This window comes from Toxotes jaculatrix, chromosome 2, assembly GCF_017976425.1.
Source record: "Toxotes jaculatrix isolate fToxJac2 chromosome 2, fToxJac2.pri, whole genome shotgun sequence".
Classification (NCBI taxonomy): Eukaryota; Metazoa; Chordata; class Actinopteri; family Toxotidae; genus Toxotes; species Toxotes jaculatrix.
Window position 1 is genome coordinate 24,974,904 of NC_054395.1, and position 22,243 is coordinate 24,997,146.

Below are 22,243 nucleotides of genomic sequence, written 5' to 3' on the forward strand. Positions count from 1 at the left end.
TTCCCCAAAATGATGAGCAATTCCATAAACAGAAACAAGTTTGAGCTTGAACTGAAATTTCAGTCTATGTAGAAAACAATGCTCCTGTCTTAGTGCTAGAATAAGTATAGAATTCAAATTGTTTACAAAGAACTTTGTTTATGCAAACACATTTGAGCTTCTTGAGCCTTTTCCATTGAAGCAGAAATGTGCAGGAGGTAAAGCTGTCAGTTTGAAGCCCCAGCCTCTGCTGCTGCCTCTCCAGTTACCTTGAAGGACTCAAAGAAGCCCCCTCCTCCTCCACTCCCGTTCTCCAGTTTGTCGTCCTCTCCTCCAACTCCCATCATGGCCTGGCTGTTCACGTGGAGCTCCTCATACAGGGTCTCTAACAAAGCCGACCGCGTTCGTTCCTTACAAACACACATACATACACAAAGATGGACGTGAGGAGGAAAGGATACCTTGTTGGCTCTGGCCAGAGATCCAAAATAACTTTTTTTTTTTGCTTTTAAACAACTCACCTCTAATTTGGCAAATTTCTCAGCTTTGTAGCAGGCATACTCTGCATTGATGAGCTTAGTAAAAAGGAATTCATGGAATTCAGGGCCCTGGGAAGATGGGAGCAGAAAGACAAGGCATTAAGTCAGAAACTGAAAGATTACAGAGAGAGAGAGACAGTGCACTGGCCAGAGGATGAAGTAGTTCAGGTCTACAAGTTGTTCTTTTTCTTACTTTTTTAAAGACAGCAGGGTTTGGGAGGGCTGGGCCAAAGAAAGGTACATCATCCCTTGCAGTGACTGACACCTAAGAATAAACAGTGAGATGAAGTGTGATCACTGAATTTCACAGAATAAAGTAAAGTAAACAACAGGAAGAGGGAAAATACAGTAAGTCACCTTGTAGAGAACATTGTCAGAGCATGGGTTGACAACTTGGACTACGACGTAGGCGTGGAGAAAGTTGGAGGCGATCATGTCTGGTACAAAGGGAGTGTTTTCTTCTTGGAATACGATGGCCACAATATCGTTCCCTATGTGCCTCTTTCTCTGCAACTGCAACGCAACAGCCACACGGCAAGTTCAGCGATCAATGAATGTGCATTTGCTTCTCTAAAGACAGTAATAGTACAGTGGAAGAATATTCTTGCCAAGCATCTTTGGATGATATGTATAAATGTTGTTTGGTTATCTGCAGGTGCCAGGCAGCTACGTTTAGGATTTTTTTTTAGAACATATTTACTGCTGCCTGAAATAGAATTTGAAAAACAATATGAGAAACCCTCTAGTTGCGGTTCCTACCCGTTCTTGACAAAACCTAGTCTAATTCACATAGTACTTTATACTTCTTTAAGGCCAATGGTGGCACAGTGCTAGTAAAACAGGCATATTTCCAACAGCTCATAAATCACGTTAAAGAATATGTAATAAAAGACATTAATATATTTATGTTTGTGAAACACCACCAGGGAGTGCTGTTTGCTCTGATGACAGCTTGAAAAAGGAGACAGTGTTTAACACCCACTACTGCTGAGAGGTCTGAACATATAGACATAGCCTCATCTGTGTTTGTGCAAACCAGGATAGCAAATGGTGTGTAAGCTCGTGCTAATTAATCAGTGTCTGAGTGAAAATATGAGACAGGGCTTTAAATCACTGTGAGGGAGGACTGCTGTTCACATATGCAGACACCACAGCATAAATTTGAAGTGATTCACGTTTCTACTAGTATTTCTTTTTGTTTGTTTGTTTTTTTGTATATGTGCTATGGTTGTTTGGCACAACAGAAAGCTACATACAGAATATGGTACTATAATACCCAGAGGGAACATGTCTGTCTGGTTTCTGTGAATCATGAAAGGTGTGTTAGTCTGGTGTTGTATTACAGTACCTGCTGGGTGTCCCCCTCTGTGTAAGGCAGCTTTGTGGACACATGGAACATGACCTCTTTGTTGCGGTAGTTGCAGTAGACAGATTCAGTGCCAGTCTGCCCGTGAGTCACATCCAACCCTCCACGGAAACTGCAAGCACACAGACCCATGTCTAATAGGATGTTCTCCATCATCACAACAGTAGTATGACCCTCATTCCTGTAGCTAGCCTGAAAACTACAGTTGGTGTAATGTCGTAAAATGTATGGTAGAGTATAATTACTGCCTCAGAACCACAGGTATGTCCTTACCCTTTAAAGTTGTGCAGCTCAATTTTCTCTCCTAAAAACTCCAGGAATTCTATAAAGGCAGGACTCTCTTCACTGTTGCCAAATAGATCTTCCTCTGAAGTCTGTAACCAGTAAAAAGTAAAAAAAAAAAAAAACACCCACATAAACATCAAGGCTTAGAGGACCACATGATGTGAACAGATTCAAGTTAAAAACACTGATGGTTTGCACAGTAGATTCCAATAACAGTGCCAATAATAATGTCACTTTTGTCTGCATTAGCACTGAGGACAATGGCTGAGAAGTAGAAAGAAAACTGACTGAAAGAGGTAAGATTTGCATACAAGAGTGCCAGAATCGGCACAATGAGTATTGTATGTAAGGTGTGTTCTTACTGCAATAGATTATTAGGGTCAATAACTGGAAACTAGTAAGTAAAGCGTATCTGGTGTGTGTCTGGCACTCCTGCTCATGTACACTGCATTTGCATTTGAGACGACAAGTGTTTCTTCACTCAATGAAAGCAGTAGGTATAACAGTAGGTTTAGAGATAGACTGCAGGAAGGATGGTGCAACAACGATCATCTGTAATCGAGAGTTGATTATCTATTGTCAGCAAGTGGAGTAGTGGTGTGAAGACAAAAGCCTCCCTCAGCACAAACACACTGCGACAACGCCTGTTCTGTTGTTCTGTTGCTTATTGAGTATTTCTGTTTTATTCCTGGACGCAATATGCCTAATTAACCATCAAGTCTTTGTTTAGCACCCCTACTGAATAGAAAATGTCCTGAAGGATGCACAGAGGGTCCTCGCTGCCTTCCTGAGATGGCCGTTGGCTCATTCAAATTGTATTTAACAATGTATTTAAACTCCTGTAGGCTTTAAGGGATTGACAGTGCAGACCTAAATACACTGAGGTCTCCATTTGAAGGTACAAGTACCCTTAGCAAAGCATTCAATGGCTCTTCTGCCCGCCACACAGTAAACAAGAGGGCTGTGATTGCCTCAGAAAATGAGAGGCAGTGCTGAAGACAGCCACGGTGACTGGGCTAGACCAAAAGCCATAATTAAGACAGGGGATGATTGAGCGTAATCAGTTTCCTTGAGAAAATCAGAAATTACAATCTATAGTACATGTTAACTGTTGTTGGACTGAATGCGATGAACATAAAGGATGCATGAACTTCTGCAGAACCATCTAAAAAGGCATCTTTCCTGTAGGTTTATGTTCAGGCTTTAAAGCTTACCTGTCCAAACTTTTGAAAGATGACCCCAAACTTGAAATTGTTGCTTATCACATGTTCATCAAAGGTGACAATAAGTCTTGAAGCCTGTAAATAAATATAGATATAACAAGAAATCTTAGAGGATAGGTTCCCAGTTTTTCTAGTCAATTGCCCATATGAACATTGAAACTGATTTTACTTGAGATCTCTCCTCCTGTTCATACTGGCTGTTAAGAGCTTTCCCGCTAACACGCTTTCAACAAAAGTGATGGGGGCAAAATCCACAACCTTCATTCTGCGCAAAAATGTATTCAAAAGATTGTCTGAGGATAATATGAGGCTTCAGCGGTCTGAGTTAGACAAATCAGAAGGGTAACTTCCAAAATTATAATATTTTTAGAATTAAATTCCCTCTGTTTGTTTTCCCGGCCAGTGTTTCCTATGGGTATGTGGGACTTGAAAGGGCACATAAGGCAGCTGCAAATATAGAAACCAAACCAGAACTTACTTTTGGATAAAGGACGGGGAAAAAGCGGTCCACGTTGACCTCTTCGCAGACAAGCTTGCATTAAAAAAGAGAGAGGGAAAAAAATATTAGAATATGCTTAGACACTGTCACTGCAGACATCTCTCTGCATAATGAAAACAACTCTTCTCACCTTGGCCATTTGGACCACATTGGGAAACTCTGTCAGACAGGAAATTGGGATCACATCATGGTGCGTTTTCAGTTTGGTCCTGGTGAAGTCACAAAACAATCAGCGTGGTCTGAAAGCCATATGATGTGATGCAACATTTCTCAGAACCTATCAGATGGGAAAGAGATGATCCGGTATGGACCATCATCAAACTTCCCCACCCTCCCCACCCACCCACTCGCTGGCCTAAATAGTCCATCTGTTACTCTGCTGTGAAATGACAGTGCTGTTGGCACTCTTTCTAGCTTTATGACTCTTACAATAACACCAGTGCTGGGAGGATGTGTTTATCCAGTCAATACGGGGCATTTCAGGAACAAAAAAAAAGGAGATTATTCTGTATCTATTTCCTGTTTATCATGAAAGAAGTGACATTTTGTTTAAGCCTACACTTTCATTACTTCAGCTGCTGACGCGCACAATTTAGACTTAAAGAATCAATTTTCTCTGCAAATCAAGCAACATTGTAGTGCACCATGTATGCATAATGAGCGTTACCTGAGCATTAGCCGGAGATGTTCCTGGTCACCAATCACATCATACTTTAGGGAGAACACCAGATGTCCAAGGGCACTGTCCACTGAATAGTAATTAAAGTGTTCCTGAGGGCACAGTGCATGGATACGGCCATTAGTATCTGTCATAAACAGACGCACACATGTGCAGGACACACGTGTATGCGCTCCAGTCATTACCCATATCTTTCCAATCTGAGTATCTTTTCTTCTGCTGCTGCTCTTCTAGTGCAGGCAGATCAAATTTGTTCATGTTATGCGTGTGTAAGAACAGGTGGCAAAGTCTAATGTATCTTCATTAGCAACAGTGTATGAGGTGCCAAACAGTGAGGCTGGTTGCTGTTAGTGGTTAGCTCCACTGGGATTCGCTTATTGCTTATTCATTTCATTACTATAATGAGCAAGAACTGAAGCTGATTGTGAAACATTCTGTGAGAGTAATGAGGAGGAAGGAAGCTGTTATAATGAAGACATTCATGAGTAAGACTTCAGTAGTATCACTTTGAAAGAAGTATTAGATCACACCTTTTTTTAAAACAAAAAAGTGGATATGACAGACAGTTTATCACTAAATAATCAAAATGATTTTATCTTCCTATCACTAGATTTAATTACATGATTGGAACCATAAAAATGCACAGACCTAAGCTAAGATGGAAAGAGGATGGAGGGAGATATATAGAACAACACATAAAACTACTGCGTCCAGTGTCTGGAGAGAAAGTATATGGGATATCCAGAAGGGCTATCTCATTATAGCGGTTATAAATATAATTTAGCAGTGACATGAAAATACTGGACATGATACAGTGAGAATCACCGTAAACAACTGTATGCCTGTAAAAGTTTCAGAAATATTGTCCATGTATCCACAGCTTGAAAGAAATAACAGTGAAAATTGAATTTTGCTACAAATTCTATTTAATTTAAGAGTCAGTTTACAAGTACATGAAGGACATGGCTTCATTATGATACACAAACACGTGCGCCTGAATTTGTTTCACATATTATAAAACAAATTCTAAAAACCTCTGTAGGCTTTAAGGGATACATTTTGGCATCAAACCTGCAATCCACTCCTGTTTTTTTCCTGTCTTAACGTTGTTTGTTATTTTATATGTTAAATCTTGTCTGTGTTGTATTTCAATCTTAATATTTGTGTTTTAATAAAATGTCTTAAAGCTTCCTCACATTGTCACAAATATTGTTGTTTCAGTTTATTGTTTGCTTTTTCGAGAAGAAAAGATCAAGTATAAAAAAAATATTCATTTGCATTATGGAAAAAGCAATCTCTTTCTGTGGTGCTAACCTTGCCCAGGAAGTGTTTCCGGTATAGTGTGGCGGTTGTGTTACATTCCAGCTTGGTGCGGGTGTTTGGGGACAGAGGCTGCAGCTGCTCTGTGTCTACGGTCTCACTCAGCTCATGGTTGGTCCCTTCAATCCAGTATCCACCAAACTGAGGCAGGAGGATGAGAGGAAAGGGGCTTTTCCTGCCCAACACCTGTCCCAAAACACAAAATAGCAAGAGGGTGATACACAGAATGATGTACTGCAAATGTGAAAGTAGACAAACAAATACTAATGATGAAAAGTGCTACAGCAGCACTCTACCTCATGGACACTCGGGTATGGAATGTAGTCCTCCTCAGTCTGAAAAATATACAGAGAAAAAAAAAAAAAGCTTTGTTTGTTTGTTCCTCATCAAAGAGTAAAAATAACCTCGCAGTCCAACTCCATAATCCCAAAGGATGCTGTTTCAGAGTACTTGCATAACTTTTATGCAATGAAAATCAGTTTAGCAACTACACAGGAATTAGTCATCACTGAATGTTTTATCAAAGCTATTGTTATCCATACACATATATATCCATATTAACCAGTACTGGGCACACTGAAAGTTTTCAATCATGCATTACTAACATTATCATCATATCCTGTTAAATTCTTTGTTACAAAGATTTTAGCATTTCAGGCTGCAGAGCACAACATCAGGGCATATATACGATTTTGAATCCTAACTAACCCTTGTATGGTTAGACTTAAGAGCATTTCACTGCATTATGAATAATATTGTGCGACTCTGTGCTGAAGTAATCAGCCTGTCTGGCAGAGTCAGATATGGTGGAGCAGCGGTGACACAGTGACCACATCGTGTGAATAATGTTCTGTCTCTACGTGGAGAGTTGTACCTTGAGTGGGGGAGGAAAGGTGCATCTCTGCTCATCCATCCTGTTGCCCTATGAGAGGAGAGGGTGAGATAAGGAAACCAGAAGGACAGAGACAGAAGTGTCATGCTCAGTCATCACAGCACTGCGCCTGGTTTTGCCTTCAAAAACGTCAACACAAATACCTAAATTCACGCACTTGTCACTGAGCAGAAGTACAAAAAACAAACTGCATAAAGCAGTGTAATAAAAAAAAAAAGCGACAGAGAAAATAATCAACTTTATTACATAACAACACAGTTTTCCCAAGAGATGTGCAGCAGCCAACAAAGCAAAGTCAGAGAGGGACAGATGGAAAGATACTGAAAGAGATATATTACATACGCAGGGAGCACAGATACCGAGAGACAATTAAAGGATGCTAAAGAGCAGGCATTTGGGAGTGACTGAAAAGTCTGTTAGCACACAGACGAAGTGTGGTAATAAGACCCAGGGGATTACAAAGATGCAGAGCTAAGTGACACTCCTGCAATGAAACACCTATTGGACCCTAGGTGTGTATATGTTTATGTGTGAGAGAGAGAGAGAGCAGGAATGATGAAGAGAAAGAGCTGCAGTGAGACTAAATAAGGGCTAGGTGATGGCATTGCCTGGCATTACACCGATATATTGTGCAGCTGTGGAAACAGCACAGTCCTGCATCACATCCCATGCTAAAGAGGATGAGATTTTTTTCTTTTTCAAAATATTCATCTATGCCAACATACAAAAGCAGACATGACAGATACTAAGGCACCTGAAAGCTATTAGGACTGTAATTGACTTAATATTTTTCTAAAGAAATGGCCAATATATTCTAAATCAGTGATGCATTAATTGTTAAGACACATGCACAAAAAGATTGTGAGTTTTGATAAGCTATGTTGTCAAACTCTTCACATGTAGGTTCACACAATTAAAACAAAGATCCTTCCAAAGCCCTCAGAAGCCAGGAGACAGTTTTTCTGAGGTGAGATAATAAGCTTATAGTTCTGTCAGCCAGTGTTACAACCAGTGTCAACAGAGACAGTGAGACACACATGTAACGCACTGACAACTCTCCTCTGAAATCACCAGATTCAATATTCTTCTCGTGGATAAAGCTAAGTATTGCAGCCGAGGAGAGGGTCAAAGTGCTGCAGAATTAGGAAGAGACACACTGACTGGTTAGTTGCTTGGTGAGTATAGCTTAGAGACCTGAGACAAAAAACAAGCATCAATGCATCGTCTTACCTGCATCTTTTCAATCATTTCAAATAAATCTGTGGTCTGGAGAGAGGAGAGTGAGATTCAATATTTTGAGTTCATTTGTTTGGTTGCAGAGGTTAATTTATTTCTACAGGAGTGAGTCTCATTACTACAGTTCAGCTCTGTTCTGCACTTATTGTTTGGTGCCCCATCACGCTGGAAAACACATTTAACCCTTGTGTTTTGTGGTCACTGGCTTTACATTCTCATTGTCAGGTGTCCCACTGACCACGCTGCTGCATGCATAAAGGTAATCATGATGATAACTGCACTGCTATTACACCAAATTAAGAGATATTTGGCTTTTTTTAAGTTACATGGGTTGTGTATGAACACATATATATTCCTTTTGTTTGCCAAACAGTCATTCAGATGCAACAAAATGCACAATATGTTGTCCAACATAGTGACAATACTTATGTTTTGGGTCAATTAGATCCCAATTAGATCCCAGAGAGGTCTAACTTTTTGTAAGACTTCTTATGAACAAACTTAGAAAAGTACAAAAACAGGAACCCAAACAGATTTTGGAGAGGTTGTGCTGTGTAAAAAGTATAAAACAGAAACAGAGATAGAAAAGAGAAACAGAAATAATGTGACATTTTCTGTAGTGGACTTTGAAACATGTCATCTCTTCAAAGTTACGATTAAAAGCAATTTGCTGAAATTAGGACAATTCATTACATATCAGGGTGATAAAACTGTTAACTATGTGTTAACTCTGAGGTGTTAAAGAGGGCTCTGGGTTTCCAGGACCCCAAACAAAAAGGTATGGGTGATTGCTTTATTCAGGACAAGTGTTGTCCCTTTACTCAGCGCTGTGCAGTAGATGTTGTAAAGCGCACATTTCCAACTGTTCCCATGAACACTGCCAAAGTTCAGACTTAATTTATCGGAATCAATCTAATCTGATTGCTGCATGTGATCTCTTGAAGCTCTGATGTGTTTTGTCACACAAAAGCTGAGTGTGACCGACCAGCTTTTTGATGTTGAACACCTACCTAATCCTTCAGAGCTCAAACACAGCTGCTGGGGTATTGTCCTTTAAATTTTCACATGCAAAGCATGCGTGCATCCGTTGACCATGACGATTCTATCTACTGCAGAAAATTCTACAACAACAGTCCAAAGGCATCGGTCCGGAGTAATTAAGGGAAGGCTGAAAGGTTTAGCCAGTAAAGCCTGACATAGCCAAACAGTTTGTGTACACAGCAATCCTGTCTTAGCTTTCAGTGTGAGTATGAGTAAAGTCCTCCACCATGTGCAAACAATAGTCTGCCACAAACCCTGAAAGTAAATAACCCAGCTTCAACGACACTAACCAGAGATTAGGGCAAGAGGAGCTTTATAGTATTATATATAGTGTTGAGCCTTATAGTATTTTTGGGCTCAAACAAAAACTACATTAGCCGTAACACTGTATGTCCATGCACAAAAAGCATGGGTATGTCTGACTGAATCTTATAGTGTTACCTGTTTCTTTACACTGAAAGAAACACCTGATATTAGAACTATAATTGAACCCCCAAAATATCCTCAGCTCATCAGTTCAATAAACAACCAATATGACCATACAAATTTTGCATTTGCAAATCTAACCTTACTTTGGAGATGCAGTTGTCCAAGCCTCTGCTTAATAAAATGCCAAATTCTCCCCCAGATAGTTTACCATCTACTGATGCTTTCCATTCAGCATTTCTAAAGGAAGACTACTTACATGGCTGGGTTTCTTCCAGTGCGCCTTTGTCACAATTGGAGCATAGACGTAGTCGTGATTTTTAGCCATTTTGAACTGTCCATAAACTGGCACGTGATGTGTCGACTTCAACAGGTTTGGATTAAACGCTTTCTCTGACTGCTGTGTCTTCATCAAATGGTAGACAGCTGACTGTTTCCCACTGTGACACTCGAGGTAAAGCTGCAGCCGTGCTAACTGGAACCATGACTGACAAAGTGCTGGATCAGACAAAGTTGGAGAAAAGATCCACAGCCTCTCCCAGGCTGTGGATCTCCCTCTAAACATACAAGATTATCAGCAAGTGTATGTCTCAGGCTGCTGCTGTCACTGATTTAAGTTTAGAGTAGTAATCCTCTGAATGAAGCTGCTGATCCCTCTTTGCTACTCTCGCTCTCCCTCTCCTAAAAGCATTGTGGGAGGAAATCCCAAACACATATCATCCACATCTGTCTTATCACTAACCCTATCTTGACTTTGGCTGACAGGTAGCCAGAGGTGGAGTCCAACTCCTCTACTTCAATAGATAAGTCTTTCAACAACTTCCTGGTCCATGGAGGAGCTGTGTGGGCAGTCCTAAATATAGGATGGCTACATATGACAGTCAAAAATTAGCAGATCACCAGCTGTGAATGTAAATGATGTGCAAAATGAGGTGATAGATAAAGCAAAAGAGACAAAAAGTCTTGAAATCATGCAAACTGCAGTGGGAAAAAAGAGAAAAGCAGCAAGGGAAAAAAAAGGGGAAAAAAAAGTAAGACCTCATTTCAGCAGAAAACCATTTTGCAGAAATGACCAGAACGTAGGAGGTGTGGGAATCCTAAGGGAGCCAGGCTAGCATACAGAGCAGGTGTTAGAGCTGAGGCCTTTCATTATGAGAGCTAATAGGATCGTCATTATGACAAGAGGCAAATTAAAAGTGCAAGACCTCCTCTCTCCTCCAGACTTGTCAGCTGCAACTCACAGTGCAGCCGCATAGAGCTCATTAAAACTTGAGAATATATGCGAAGAAAGAGCATGGATCCAGAGGCTTATTTGGCCATTTTTCTTTAGATGCTCGGAAGGTCTGATTCTTAGTTCTGCGTTTTGGCTCCAGCTAATTTAAAGCTGTTTAGGATTTCACTTGCATCCTGAATTTAGGGAGGGCTCTCGGAATTTCCCCTGACCGGTGCAGCTTGTGGGAGGAGCAGGTTGTAATTCATCTGCCAGCATTTATGGTTTGAATGAGCACCATGTCTGAATCAGGAAGCCCACTCCACAAAATTGACAAAACACTGTCAACGAGCACTGGACCGCACTCTATCGCTGTGTTATTAAACCTATTTAGTTGGACACTGGGTTACCAGCATCTCAGAAACGTCTTGTTTTGAAATATGTGTTGTTGCTTTTTTAATGAGCTTGTGATAAGTTTTGTGCGTTTGCATTACTTCTCTTAGAAATACACAACATCATTAACATGACAATAGAGTAGTGTAGCTTGAATTAGGCAGTGACCATAAGACCTGGTGGGGTTAATTGCAGATTGACCTGGTTTTCGCAGCGCTCTGATTAAAGTGATACGCTCCTCCGAGTCTTGCCCCACTAAGCCCTTATTATACTACAGTACATCACATTACCATGCTGTCCCTCAATATCCTCATCAGATATGTTCCCCTTCCTGGATTCCAAATTAAGGGAATCCAAGATGAATAAAACTAATGAATAAAATGAGGTCATGTAGGTTAGAGGTAAGTAGAATATTAACACAACTACATTTTAACTGCTGTGGACACCTTCTAAAGTGTTTTAAAGCTGTTTCTCCTCCAGGATGTGCAGAGAAATGGTGAAAATACTATAAGCCATGAATTCAGCTGCGCCTTTGGTGACTATATTTGGCTTGTGTGTCACGAAAATCTGTAGGCATGCAGAAGTTTCAAAAATCCTCTCCTCATGTCTGACTAATTGTAACTAGTAAGGCTGAGGCACCTACAGATGGTGTGTGCTGCAGGGATCAGGAGTGACTGTTAAACAACCCAATCTCCAAATTCTCCTTTAATCCCTTTCTCTTCCCACTCCCTCTGCTCTACTCAGATCAAGTCAGATTGCGAGACGCGTAAGCTCCATCCAAAGTGTGAGAGACCTCATGAAACCAATCCGACATGAGTGAGATTGTATCCACTTTTAATCACCACAGAGCTCAGCTTTGTTCAGTTTCTAAGTTCTCAAAATATCCCCGGTAGGTTTTTCAAGCAAGTCACGCATTTACGATAAGACGTGCCAAAGGTAGGAATGAATATTCTGACAGAAAGACGGATGGCACTGTGACAGCCTAAATAGATTTATTGAAATGATTTCCTCCTTAATCATGTTCACTTTCTACCCTTTATATTCTGCATCTACAGTCACAGCAATTTAGTCTTTCCTCATACAATTTCCACTGAAAGCGGGGAATAATAGAGCAAGCTATGCCGATTCATAAACACTGAAAATCTTCAAAAAAATCATTAAAAACTGTTTATGTGACCTGAAAGCAGATTAAATAAAAACCCTCTTACAGCAAATCGTATGTAAAAAATGTATTGTAAGCTAAAAAAAATACACTTTGGAAGAACAGAAATCAGCAAATTTAACTTCTCCTCAGAAAAAGTCTGCAAAATAGTTGATTATTTTTAACTGACACCGATGTAAAAGTGACTCATTGTTTAGGATGACATAAAAACAGCTGGAACAATTGAACCTTGCACATCAACCGATAAAACATTACTAATTTTCCAGTTTGGTGCAGTTTGGTGACACATCAGATAGCTGTGGGGGCGAAGAAGTTTGTCTTTTGATTTTAAAATGACAATTTCTCAGACAGGCTCTGTTTTGTTTGCTTTGATGAAGTCAGACTTATTAGGAAAGGATTGAGAAATCGTCGACATAAAAGCTGACAGTTTCCCGCTTAAAATAGATTTCTATTAATTGAATCAGGCAAACATAATCATCCGCGACATGGAGCTTTGTGCACTGTAATTACACAAGTTAAACAAAAGAAGACAAGAATTAAAATCAAAGTAACGCTGCATAGAGACAGTCTGGGTCTAATACAGTTGTGAGAGATTAAAGACAGACAGAAAACCGAGCGAGAGCATCCAGACAGCAGCAGGTGCAGAGACAAGATGAGCAGAGACACAGAACAAAGATCACAGGATAAAGGTCACACAGAGGTCCATCAGATAAGGTCAGGGGTCAGAGTGTAAACCGGACTCCCCCTTGTTCTCCTCCTACCTTGTGGAATGGTGAGGAGGTGTATGGGAGTGTAGGCTGGAACAGCTGGGGCTCTAGTGTTGCAGAAATTCGGGGGTCACTCCCATCTTGTTTCCTACAATCAGACAGACGCAGAAGAACATTCGGTCAGAAAAGGTCACTTAGTTTGAGATCAAGCAAGAGGACAATAAAAGGCAATGCCTCAGGAAATGTTGCTGGTCTCATTTAGCAACAGAATTCATTTGTATGGACTGGTGGCTTGCAATGGCCTTAAGCCCAGAAAGTGAGGGTTTCTTGTTATTAAATTTTTTTTTTTTTAACTTAATGAGCTTCTGTGTTACTGATTCATTCCTTTTTATGTCTCTTGAAAGTGACTTTATTTTGAAAAGTGGTAAAATCTGACATTTTAAGAAAATAGGACTAAAAAGCAGAGAAAAGCTGCGATTCATATTCAGACCTCCATGAGTCAGTTCAAGAGCTGTAGTTACATTTTATTGTCCCATGTCTGTTTCATCTAATATGCAGTGCCCTAGTGATAGAGACTTTTCATGATTTCTTAGCTGTTTATGCTAAAAAATAAATAAATAAATAAATAAAGATTCCCTGAAGATATCAAATCATATTCCACTGTGCAGCTTCTTCAATTCTTTGAGAGCATCAGCTGCTATTTACAAACACTTCAGGGATCTAGGGACTCAATACCCATAGTTTCACATTTATTCAGACAGAGCATCTCTCCTCTCTAACTCAAGAGAGTGGCACATTGCTAATGCAAAACTGAGCAATCCTACTGTCACGCATCATTTGCTCTAAACTCAATATCTCGACCAGGATGGCTTTATCCCCACAGGATCACTGATCGATGCCCCTGTTGAATATGGTGCCCTATTGACACTGACAACCGGCCAGTTTGTGCAGCAGGCTCTCAATTTGTTTGATTAATTCAGTCTATTCCAAACGCACAAAGTGATCGATCAGTGTGAAAGTGGACACGTATGTTGCTGTCTTTGATGACCAAAGAAGGCTTCAGCAGCCACAATGAAATATGATTCATATCTCTGTATCTGCAAGGTGCCGTGTACTCCAAACTCCATATATAGAGAACTATTATTAAATGCATTCAGTGACTCAGTGGGACAAAATGGACAACACTTGAACTCAAAAACTAATAATAGTGTGGCGGCCTACACTGACACGGCATTTATTTATATGAGTGAATGCATGGAGCTCTGTTGGTCTGGTGCTGAGGGTAAGACAAACGTTACTCAGTGAATCAAATTTAGGTGATGGAAAAAGAGAGAACCTGAATCATTAACATACTGCCATTACACAAAAAGTGGACCTTCAATCAAGGAAAGTCCTGCATCATCAAACTGTAACAATTAAGAATACGAGCCTTTTCTCAGAGGGCTCGAAAAACATGAACAAGACGAGGCGAGGAGCCTCAGCAGCAGCTCTCTCATGGGAGAGCAGGATACGATAAGGCATCAGCTGCCCTGAACTCTTAATTAGAACTGATGCACAATAGATGGATGCAGGGCATACACAGACACACACACACACTTATTTATTTATGGGGAAGGGAAAAGCTTTCATTTCTTTCATTGGTTTAGAGACAGATACTGTATTACATTAAAAAACAGGTAATACTTGTCAGAGGTATTTATGCATCTGTCAAAAGCCTGAATGTGTTGTGCACACAGTAGTAAATAAAATAAAAATTAAAAAGTAAATAATAATCAGCATTAATTAGTTACAAGATACACATCTATACCCCACTCTGGCAAAGAATAAGTAGCAATAAAACACACATCAAAGTAAAGGTGAAAGAGCAAATGTCCTGTCCGGTCCATAACAAACTCCCCTAATCATTCACAAACTGAGGTGCAGCACACATTACACACACACACACGCACACACAAACACACACCTGCCTGCTCTGTGCAGCTCTACAATGTAAGCCCACCTCCAGATCAGTTTGCAGCAATAAGCCACCGCTTCATCCCAACACCACAACAAATTACATAACACAGCCCAGCTGGTTAACGATGCACCGCAGATATCAGCCGTGTGAAGAAGTCACAGCATGTCATCTGGACCACCCGATGTCCTGCGCGGAGAGGAGCAGCAAACTTACTCTCACGGTGGCAGCTGTAGGCTGGGTGCTCCCTGGGAAGTCCGGACAGTGACCAGCACTGGGGTAGATGACTCACTGTCTACGCTGCTCTGCTAGTTGTCTCTCTCCCTCTCTCCTTCACAGTTATCTCCTCTCCCTCCCTCCCTCTCTCTCTCTCTCTCTCCCTCTGTCTCTCTCCGTTTGCTCCTCTCTCTCTGCAGCTCCAGTCCGATCACTTGCTGCTTCCCATCAGTTGCTCACCTGCTGGCCTCTCTCTCAGCTCTTTAGACTGTCGCACACTCTCGGCGAGCATCCTCTCCGCCGCTGATTCTCCTCCCTCACTCTTTCTCCTCCCACTCGGTCTCTCTCACACACATATGCGCTCTTGAGTTGTCACTTCCTCCATCTCCACCCTCTTTGTCTGCTCTCCAGCTCACACACAACATGATCTGGTACTTGCCCGAAACCCTGAACTCTAAACCACACATCAACCCCCCAACCACCACCACCACCGTTCTTATCCCCTTCAAAGCAGGAAACCCTCCCCCACAATCCATTCTGCCGAAGTCTGCCGTTCAGAGAGAGAAGGGAAAAAAGGGAAAAGCATGGATGATTAGGATAACGGGGGTTGCCTTCAATCCCCACACTGCCTCATGAGCTAGCTAGGACTGTTGCTGTGGCAACCAAATCAGCCACACTTTAAAAAAAACAAACAAAAAAAAAACACCCACATGCACATTCACGTTCATAATGATATGACTTGAACAAAGTGATTATGTCCAACATTAAGCTCCCAAAGGTGAACAGACATTGCAGCCTCCTTAATGCTCACTGTGCAGGATGAGAAAGCATGTGTGGAAAGGTTTTTAATTACTGTAATGAGTCCCATTCAATCCCCAGTGAACATGTGTGTTTCCTCCACTAAGCTACCATCCGCTGCTCCCAGCAGACCTGTGACTAGTGTCACCAGCATTGCCTTTTCCTGCTAAATCCCAGCTCCCTCCCCTCAAGTGCAATGACAGTGTTGACTCATCTTTCTTTTCCTTAGACAGCTTCTCTGTGAACAGGCATGCACCTTAAGAGTGAAGTATGAGTAAGTGTATTTGTATTTGTATGTGTGTGTGTACCGTATGTGTCAGACATGAAGAGATAACAAGGGATTATAGCCCAGTCCTCATACTGTGCACCATTAAGAGCTGTGTATTGTGATAAACAAAACCAAATAATCCTTTCACTATCCGGAGCTTACCAGTAGAAAAAAACGGCATTATGTCATTGAAAAAAACTTTCACAATGTCCAGATTAGGAGTGATTTGTTGAGATGTCCATCTGTAATGACACAGTATCTGTCTATTGATTTCTTTTAAACCCTGAACAAAGACAGCAAATGATATATATATGGCGTTTGCTTTGATTTGGGAGAGCTGAGGACCAGGAGGTGTAGGGTTAAAATAAAATGAAAATGTTTTCTGCGAGGGCTTTGTCAATAGTGCTTATAGATGAAAACACATTATCGGATAAAAGCAGGCAGATTTCGCTTAAATGTCCTGCTTAAAATCTGATTAGCACCGAGTGCCGTTTTAGCACGGATCATTGAAGCTGGTTCCCATCAAATCAAAGCCACACGCATTTAGAACGACAGTCTGGGACCTCACTGAGGACTCAACCCTCTTGTATGCTGATGAAATAATAAACAGTGGCAGAACAATCAGAAATCCTGAACCACGTAAAGCTTTATTTTTATCTTGTGTGGAGGAAGATTGTTGATTTTAAATTGATAGTGTCCTCCCTGCTCCAATGTCCTCTGCAGAATCCCACAGTAAATCCCTTCCGCGCAGCCCTGCTGCCAGGGATTCCCGTCCCATTAGCCTGGTGAAATGGCCTCTGGTCCCCCACCATATCCCCTGAGAATTGCTGCTGTCCTGAAATTTCCGCATCTCCCACTGTCTACTTCAAGTCACAAGCTCAAATAATGGCTAAAGCTGGCTGTATCCTATAATTCCCAATGGATTGGAGAAAGACAAATCAAGAGTCAGCAACTGTGTGATCATTGTTCACCAGGCTTCATTAATACAGTACACTTAAATTTATAAGAATAAAACTGAAGGTTCCTTCTGATTCAAAATCATATTGTCATGCTGTGCAAAATAATCCCAGAAAGCAGCAAAGAATGTAATCTGTAATCTGTATGATGTGTGTGTGGCAGGCGGCGTGTGTGACCAGCCACTGACCCCATAGGCCAGTTAAAGGTTTAGGTCTCCAATCACGGACACATTATACACCAACATGTCAGAGGTCTCCAGCGAGCAAGATGGCTGCTGTCCTGAAATATGAATGAATGGTTATTTATGCATAACCATTGAGTGTCTCCCACAGGTTGAGATTTAATTAGCGGTGGTCAACCTGTGTGTGTGTGTGTGGGGGGGGGGGGGGGGGGGGAGGGGGGCAGCCGCAAGAGATAACTACAAAACAGCACTGAATTTATGAGCTAATGGCTGCATAAGAACGCAGTAGATTTCACTGTCTTCACTCTAAACTGCATTTTCACACAGACACAAGAAACTCATTGTATAATCATTGAAAAAATGCATTAGTTTTATTTTAAATGCGAGAAAAATTGTGATTATTTCAGCGCAAGGTTAAGTCAATTCTTACAAATGAATTTCGATCACAAATCTCACAACTGTGTGTCTTTGCTATACAGTGAAAATGTTTCTATCATTTTTATTTATCATTAAAATTACCTGATAAAGTAGTAATAGAAAAATGTTTAGGGAAAAATCAGTCAGTGTGGGATGTAGTAGGTCTGAACGATCTCCTGCTGTTTTTAGATTTGTTAGAACCCGCCCCCAGTCACTCTTAAACAAATTGGTTGTGTTTAATCAAGGCCGTCGTTTGTTTGCAAGGCAAAGTAGGAGTGCCAACTGCTTCCCAACTTTGGAAGAAACTTTACATCCCCACCATGATTTCTCTGCAGCTCACCTGAACCCCACTGTGACCGTGATTGTGACTGGTTTGATAATCATGCAGCATTTTTTAAAATGCCTTGTTTTGAACTGGGTAATGGGGCTACATTAGGGGGAGTCCGTGAAGCAGACGTGACAGATGAGCATGTTTATGCTGATGTTAATTATGATCTCTTTTTCTCACAGTAGATTTTCTCCTGCTTAACCAGCCTAGTTGGGTCAGGTGGTGACCACAGAGACACAAAATAAACAGTAAATATATATATATTTTTTTTGCAAATCATAGCAGACTTTTAATCTCATTTTAAAATAAAATAACTGATGTTTACCATATTCACCATCTTAGCTGAGCATGTTTCATGGAAATTCATCCAACAATACATCCAGACATTTCACTGAAAACCACAACTTACAATAACACAACAATAAACGCCCAGGGATCACCAAAATCAGTGGATTTGTCTGCTCAAAATTTCCATCTACTAGTTGAGATTTTTCAGTCTGGACCAAAGTGGTTGACTGCCCAACTAACCAACACTGCATCCCTAGAGCCAGGCCACTAGAGTTGTTAAACTCCATATTAGAATAAATCAAACCCTCCTTACCTCCCAAACAGAGATTTGACCTCAATGAATTTATAAGTACTGTTGACAGTCCCCAAACATAAGTTATTTATGCGGTGCACTGTTTATAATGAGTGTAAAAATTTACTTCAGTTGTCAGACACCAACGCCTTCAGCTATGCTGCTCAGCGATCTTGTTCCTTCTGTGTCATCGTGTGTTAAAACACTGAAGTGCTCAGACATTAGGTTTGATTTTTCCAAATTCATCATGAAGTAGCAGCACCTGCTGCCTTTCCTACCACCAGTTCTCCAACACCCAGAGATATAAGGAACACATGTGCTGTGAATTATCACATAAATAGACCTTGGAATTGCCCTGTTCTCCGGGCCATCTCTCCCAGCCCGCTCAGACTGACCTGAAGCACTCAAACAAATGGCAGAATGATTGTCTCTGGTGTGAAACCATTTCTCTGAGTGGTGCTTGTTTCAGTTACTTGTTTTGTGTGTATGTGGCTGCACTTTGAGTCTCAAAGGCAATCTTTCCAGATGAAAAGATGTGATTTCCTCTCAAAAATGTTTTACTTTGGTGGAAGTTCAGCTACATAAATGTATGTAATGTGTGACATAACATTTTATGTGACCTTCTGAGTCATCTCCATTTAGGTCTCTTAATCTGTGTGGCAGGGAAAAGTAACAAAAAAAAACAACCTCATGACTTTCTTCTGCTTCAGAAAAATGATAACACACCAGGGCCTTTTGTCCTTTAGCCATAAAAGTTACTGCGACCACAATCAGGCAAAAGCAAATACTGGACAAAATTCAAAAAGCAGATAAGTCCGAGATGCTGTTTGTTCCCAAGGGAACTGTACTTCTACAAGTCCTTTTAAACAAATAGTTAGATATAGAAATCCGATTTAGTATTTCTTATCAAGACAGCAGAGCACACCAATTGTTTTCACTTGAAGGTATGAGCCTATCTTTGTACTGTACTGCTGTGTTCAAGGCAAGAGTAGAAAAATACTTGGACAAAATGGCCGTACAATCAAATGCTACATGCTAGGAATTATAAATAATAAAATATCTGTGGGATATGATGCTTGAGGAGACTCCTTAATGGATTCTCTTGAGCTCACACCTCCCTTGACAGCTGGCCATATTCAGTATGCATTAAAAGGCCAGGTACAGCAGGTGTATTTGAATAAAGCATGTTCACTCTACCAAAAGGTCCCAGTTTCCAGCTTGCTTATCTCTCACAATATCACTGTGCAGATTTCCTTGGAAACACACCCCCCGGGGAAATCACAGTAATGCAGATGTGCCTTTTCAACAACAGAAGGTCGTTGCGGGATCATTTTGTGCTCTTTTGTGTTTGATATTAGAGCTACTAGTGTATTCAGTGATATTAAACTTTAAACAGATTGATCCATGAAGTGAACATCCCTCCTATCAATCAAGATGAGAGCAACCAACAGTATTGTCAAAAAGATTTGTTCAGGCAAGGATTTCCTCAGCCATAGGAGAGAAAAAGCAGGAGGCAGGCAGGATATATCAAGTCCTGGACTCAGCTTCTTCCCCTCACTGGCTTACCACACCATCCTCTGCATGGCAAGAGTCAATAAACAGACTCCACAATGGATTTACACATCCCCTAATATATACTCAAGGATATACCCATCCACAAACACAAGGAATAAAGACCTGAAGCCCTGTCTTCCAAACCAGAAGACACTGCAGCTACAACAGACTGTCTGAAGACAAAGAAGTGAAAAAAGCTGGCAGAACAACTTTGCCACAGAAAAGCTCCAGGAATCAGACAAAGTAAAAGGGAAATGTCCTGTCAAAGTTCCCTGGCACTCGTCTCAACCTTCAGCAGCATGCTGACATGTGAGCTTTATGTTTTTTAAGACATCTTGTGCCGGTGCTAGATGGTGGATGACAAGTTGGGATTTGGATTATTGAGACGAGTAGAACCAGGGGCGAGCTTGTCACTTTGGTACTATATTTAGTCAGACAGCAGGAGACTCACAGAGAGACAGTCTAGCCTGATCGGGCTTGACAGTTTGCTGTCCCACTATGTCCGCTTTTCCAGACAACTCAGCTTGACGTACACAGATGAGCGTGCACAAGCAAACTGACACCCGGGCCGGCTTCACCGTGCAGCGGTGAGCGCATGTGCAGAGGAGACAGACAGAGGATGATGCAGAGTGACATCTCATGGGAAATTAGTGAACACAAACAGGGGAGTGTTTACAGTGACACCTCTTAAGTGTTTATGGGCAGGAGCAGGACACAAAGGATGAAACAGACCTAGACTTAAGATAGACAGCATCATAAAAATAGAATGAGGAATTGCATCACACAATTTGCAATAAATAGCAAGGTCATTCAACAGTACCAAAATAACCTGTTTTTGGAACACCATTGCCTACTGAGCATAAAAGTAGGTGTTTGATCACTCTTACAAAAAAAAGAAAAGAAAAAAAGGTGGCACACGTCGTCAAAACTGCCACAGGAGGAAAAGTCTGGCAGTCTGATTTTGCCAGTTTATCAGACTGCACCAGCAGCATGCATGTTCCCAGCTTTTTACCACTAGAGGGCAGAGGTCATGGTAATCTACACAGCAGCCATCCTTTAATGAAAATATACATTTTTCAAGAAAAACAGTGAGTGTGATGCATCGGTGAAAAGGTTCCTTGCTCATTTTTACTGCATTCTCAAACACAGTCAGGCTGAAATCCTGACTGATGTCAAGTTCTTTAACATCCAGCCTGAATTCTTCTGGAAAAAATAGCAACCAAGGGTGGTTGAAAAATGCAGACCTGTCCTGACTGAAGGTCAGGTGAGCTGAAGCATGGATAAAACAGTCGGATCAGTGGCCAAGTTGTTTTAAAGAACGGGCAGGAAGTTATACAATGGACAGCCTGCCACAATAATCCATCATGCTCCAGGGATGGAGAGGCAGAGTGCACTTTGTGTCTGGATATATGTTTGCATGTGTGTAGGAGAAAGAGAGAGACAGTGAGAGAGAGACTCTTATACAACATCTCAGTATAGCCATTATCCACACTAACCCTCCTCTTCCATTTCCTCCCATCAGGGGAGCTTAGCAAGACAGGATTACAACCAATTACAGGCCTCCCCCAGAGAGAGCGGAGACGGGGCTTGAGGATCATCTGTTTATTGTGTATGACCCATGATGACCAGATGGAAGATGATCATTTAACTTTAAATCAACAACAAGAACTGAGGGATCAAAACCGAACAATTCCTGACATTAACTACATGAAGCAGATTAGACGTCCTCCCTCACAGACTACAAACACAGTGTTTTTTTTAACTTGTTACCTTTATAGATCAAACAAAGCATCAATGTGAGAGTGGGATAATGAAATGATACAGATAATCCTCAGTATATTGGGGTCTTTTGCGAGGAATACACAGATTGGTTTCATCGATCGTCCCTTGAATATTGGCATTTGAGGAGGAATGGATGCATCAGGCAGGTACAGTACATTCTTATGTACCATTTAATTGTTGAGTCGTGCATTTATCCAAGCAATCATAAGGCAGATTAAAGACAAAAAAAAAAAAAAAGAAACTCACCAGAA

The 22,243-nt window shown here is 41.0% G+C and overlaps 1 protein-coding gene across 7 annotated transcripts in view; it reads right to left on the minus strand.

The window, feature by feature from the left end:
* Positions 1–22,243, minus strand: part of rap1gapa (RAP1 GTPase activating protein a) — a 38,298-nt gene that overhangs the window by 5,551 nt on the left and 10,504 nt on the right. For 5 of the 7 annotated variants that reach the window (XM_041047378.1, XM_041047368.1, XM_041047360.1 and 2 more), the window contains exons 3-17: positions 13,012–13,105; positions 8,013–8,048; positions 6,765–6,812; positions 6,187–6,225; positions 5,885–6,076; positions 4,559–4,662; positions 4,022–4,100; positions 3,871–3,924; positions 3,384–3,467; positions 2,158–2,258; positions 1,867–1,996; positions 876–1,031; positions 712–783; positions 501–587; positions 249–389 (exon numbers count right to left, since the gene is read on the minus strand). In XM_041047378.1, coding sequence (XP_040903312.1) covers positions 249–389; positions 501–587; positions 712–783; positions 876–1,031; positions 1,867–1,996; positions 2,158–2,258; positions 3,384–3,467; positions 3,871–3,924; positions 4,022–4,100; positions 4,559–4,662; positions 5,885–6,076; positions 6,187–6,225; positions 6,765–6,812; positions 8,013–8,048; positions 13,012–13,105 — 1,417 coding nt within the window. Of the gene's footprint in view, positions 1–248; positions 390–500; positions 588–711; positions 784–875; positions 1,032–1,866; positions 1,997–2,157; positions 2,259–3,383; positions 3,468–3,870; positions 3,925–4,021; positions 4,101–4,558; positions 4,663–5,884; positions 6,077–6,186; positions 6,226–6,764; positions 6,813–8,012; positions 8,049–9,028; positions 9,177–13,011; positions 13,106–22,243 lie in introns of those variants that run through there. The other 2 variants (XM_041047375.1, XM_041047350.1) reach the window with 2 other exon arrangements.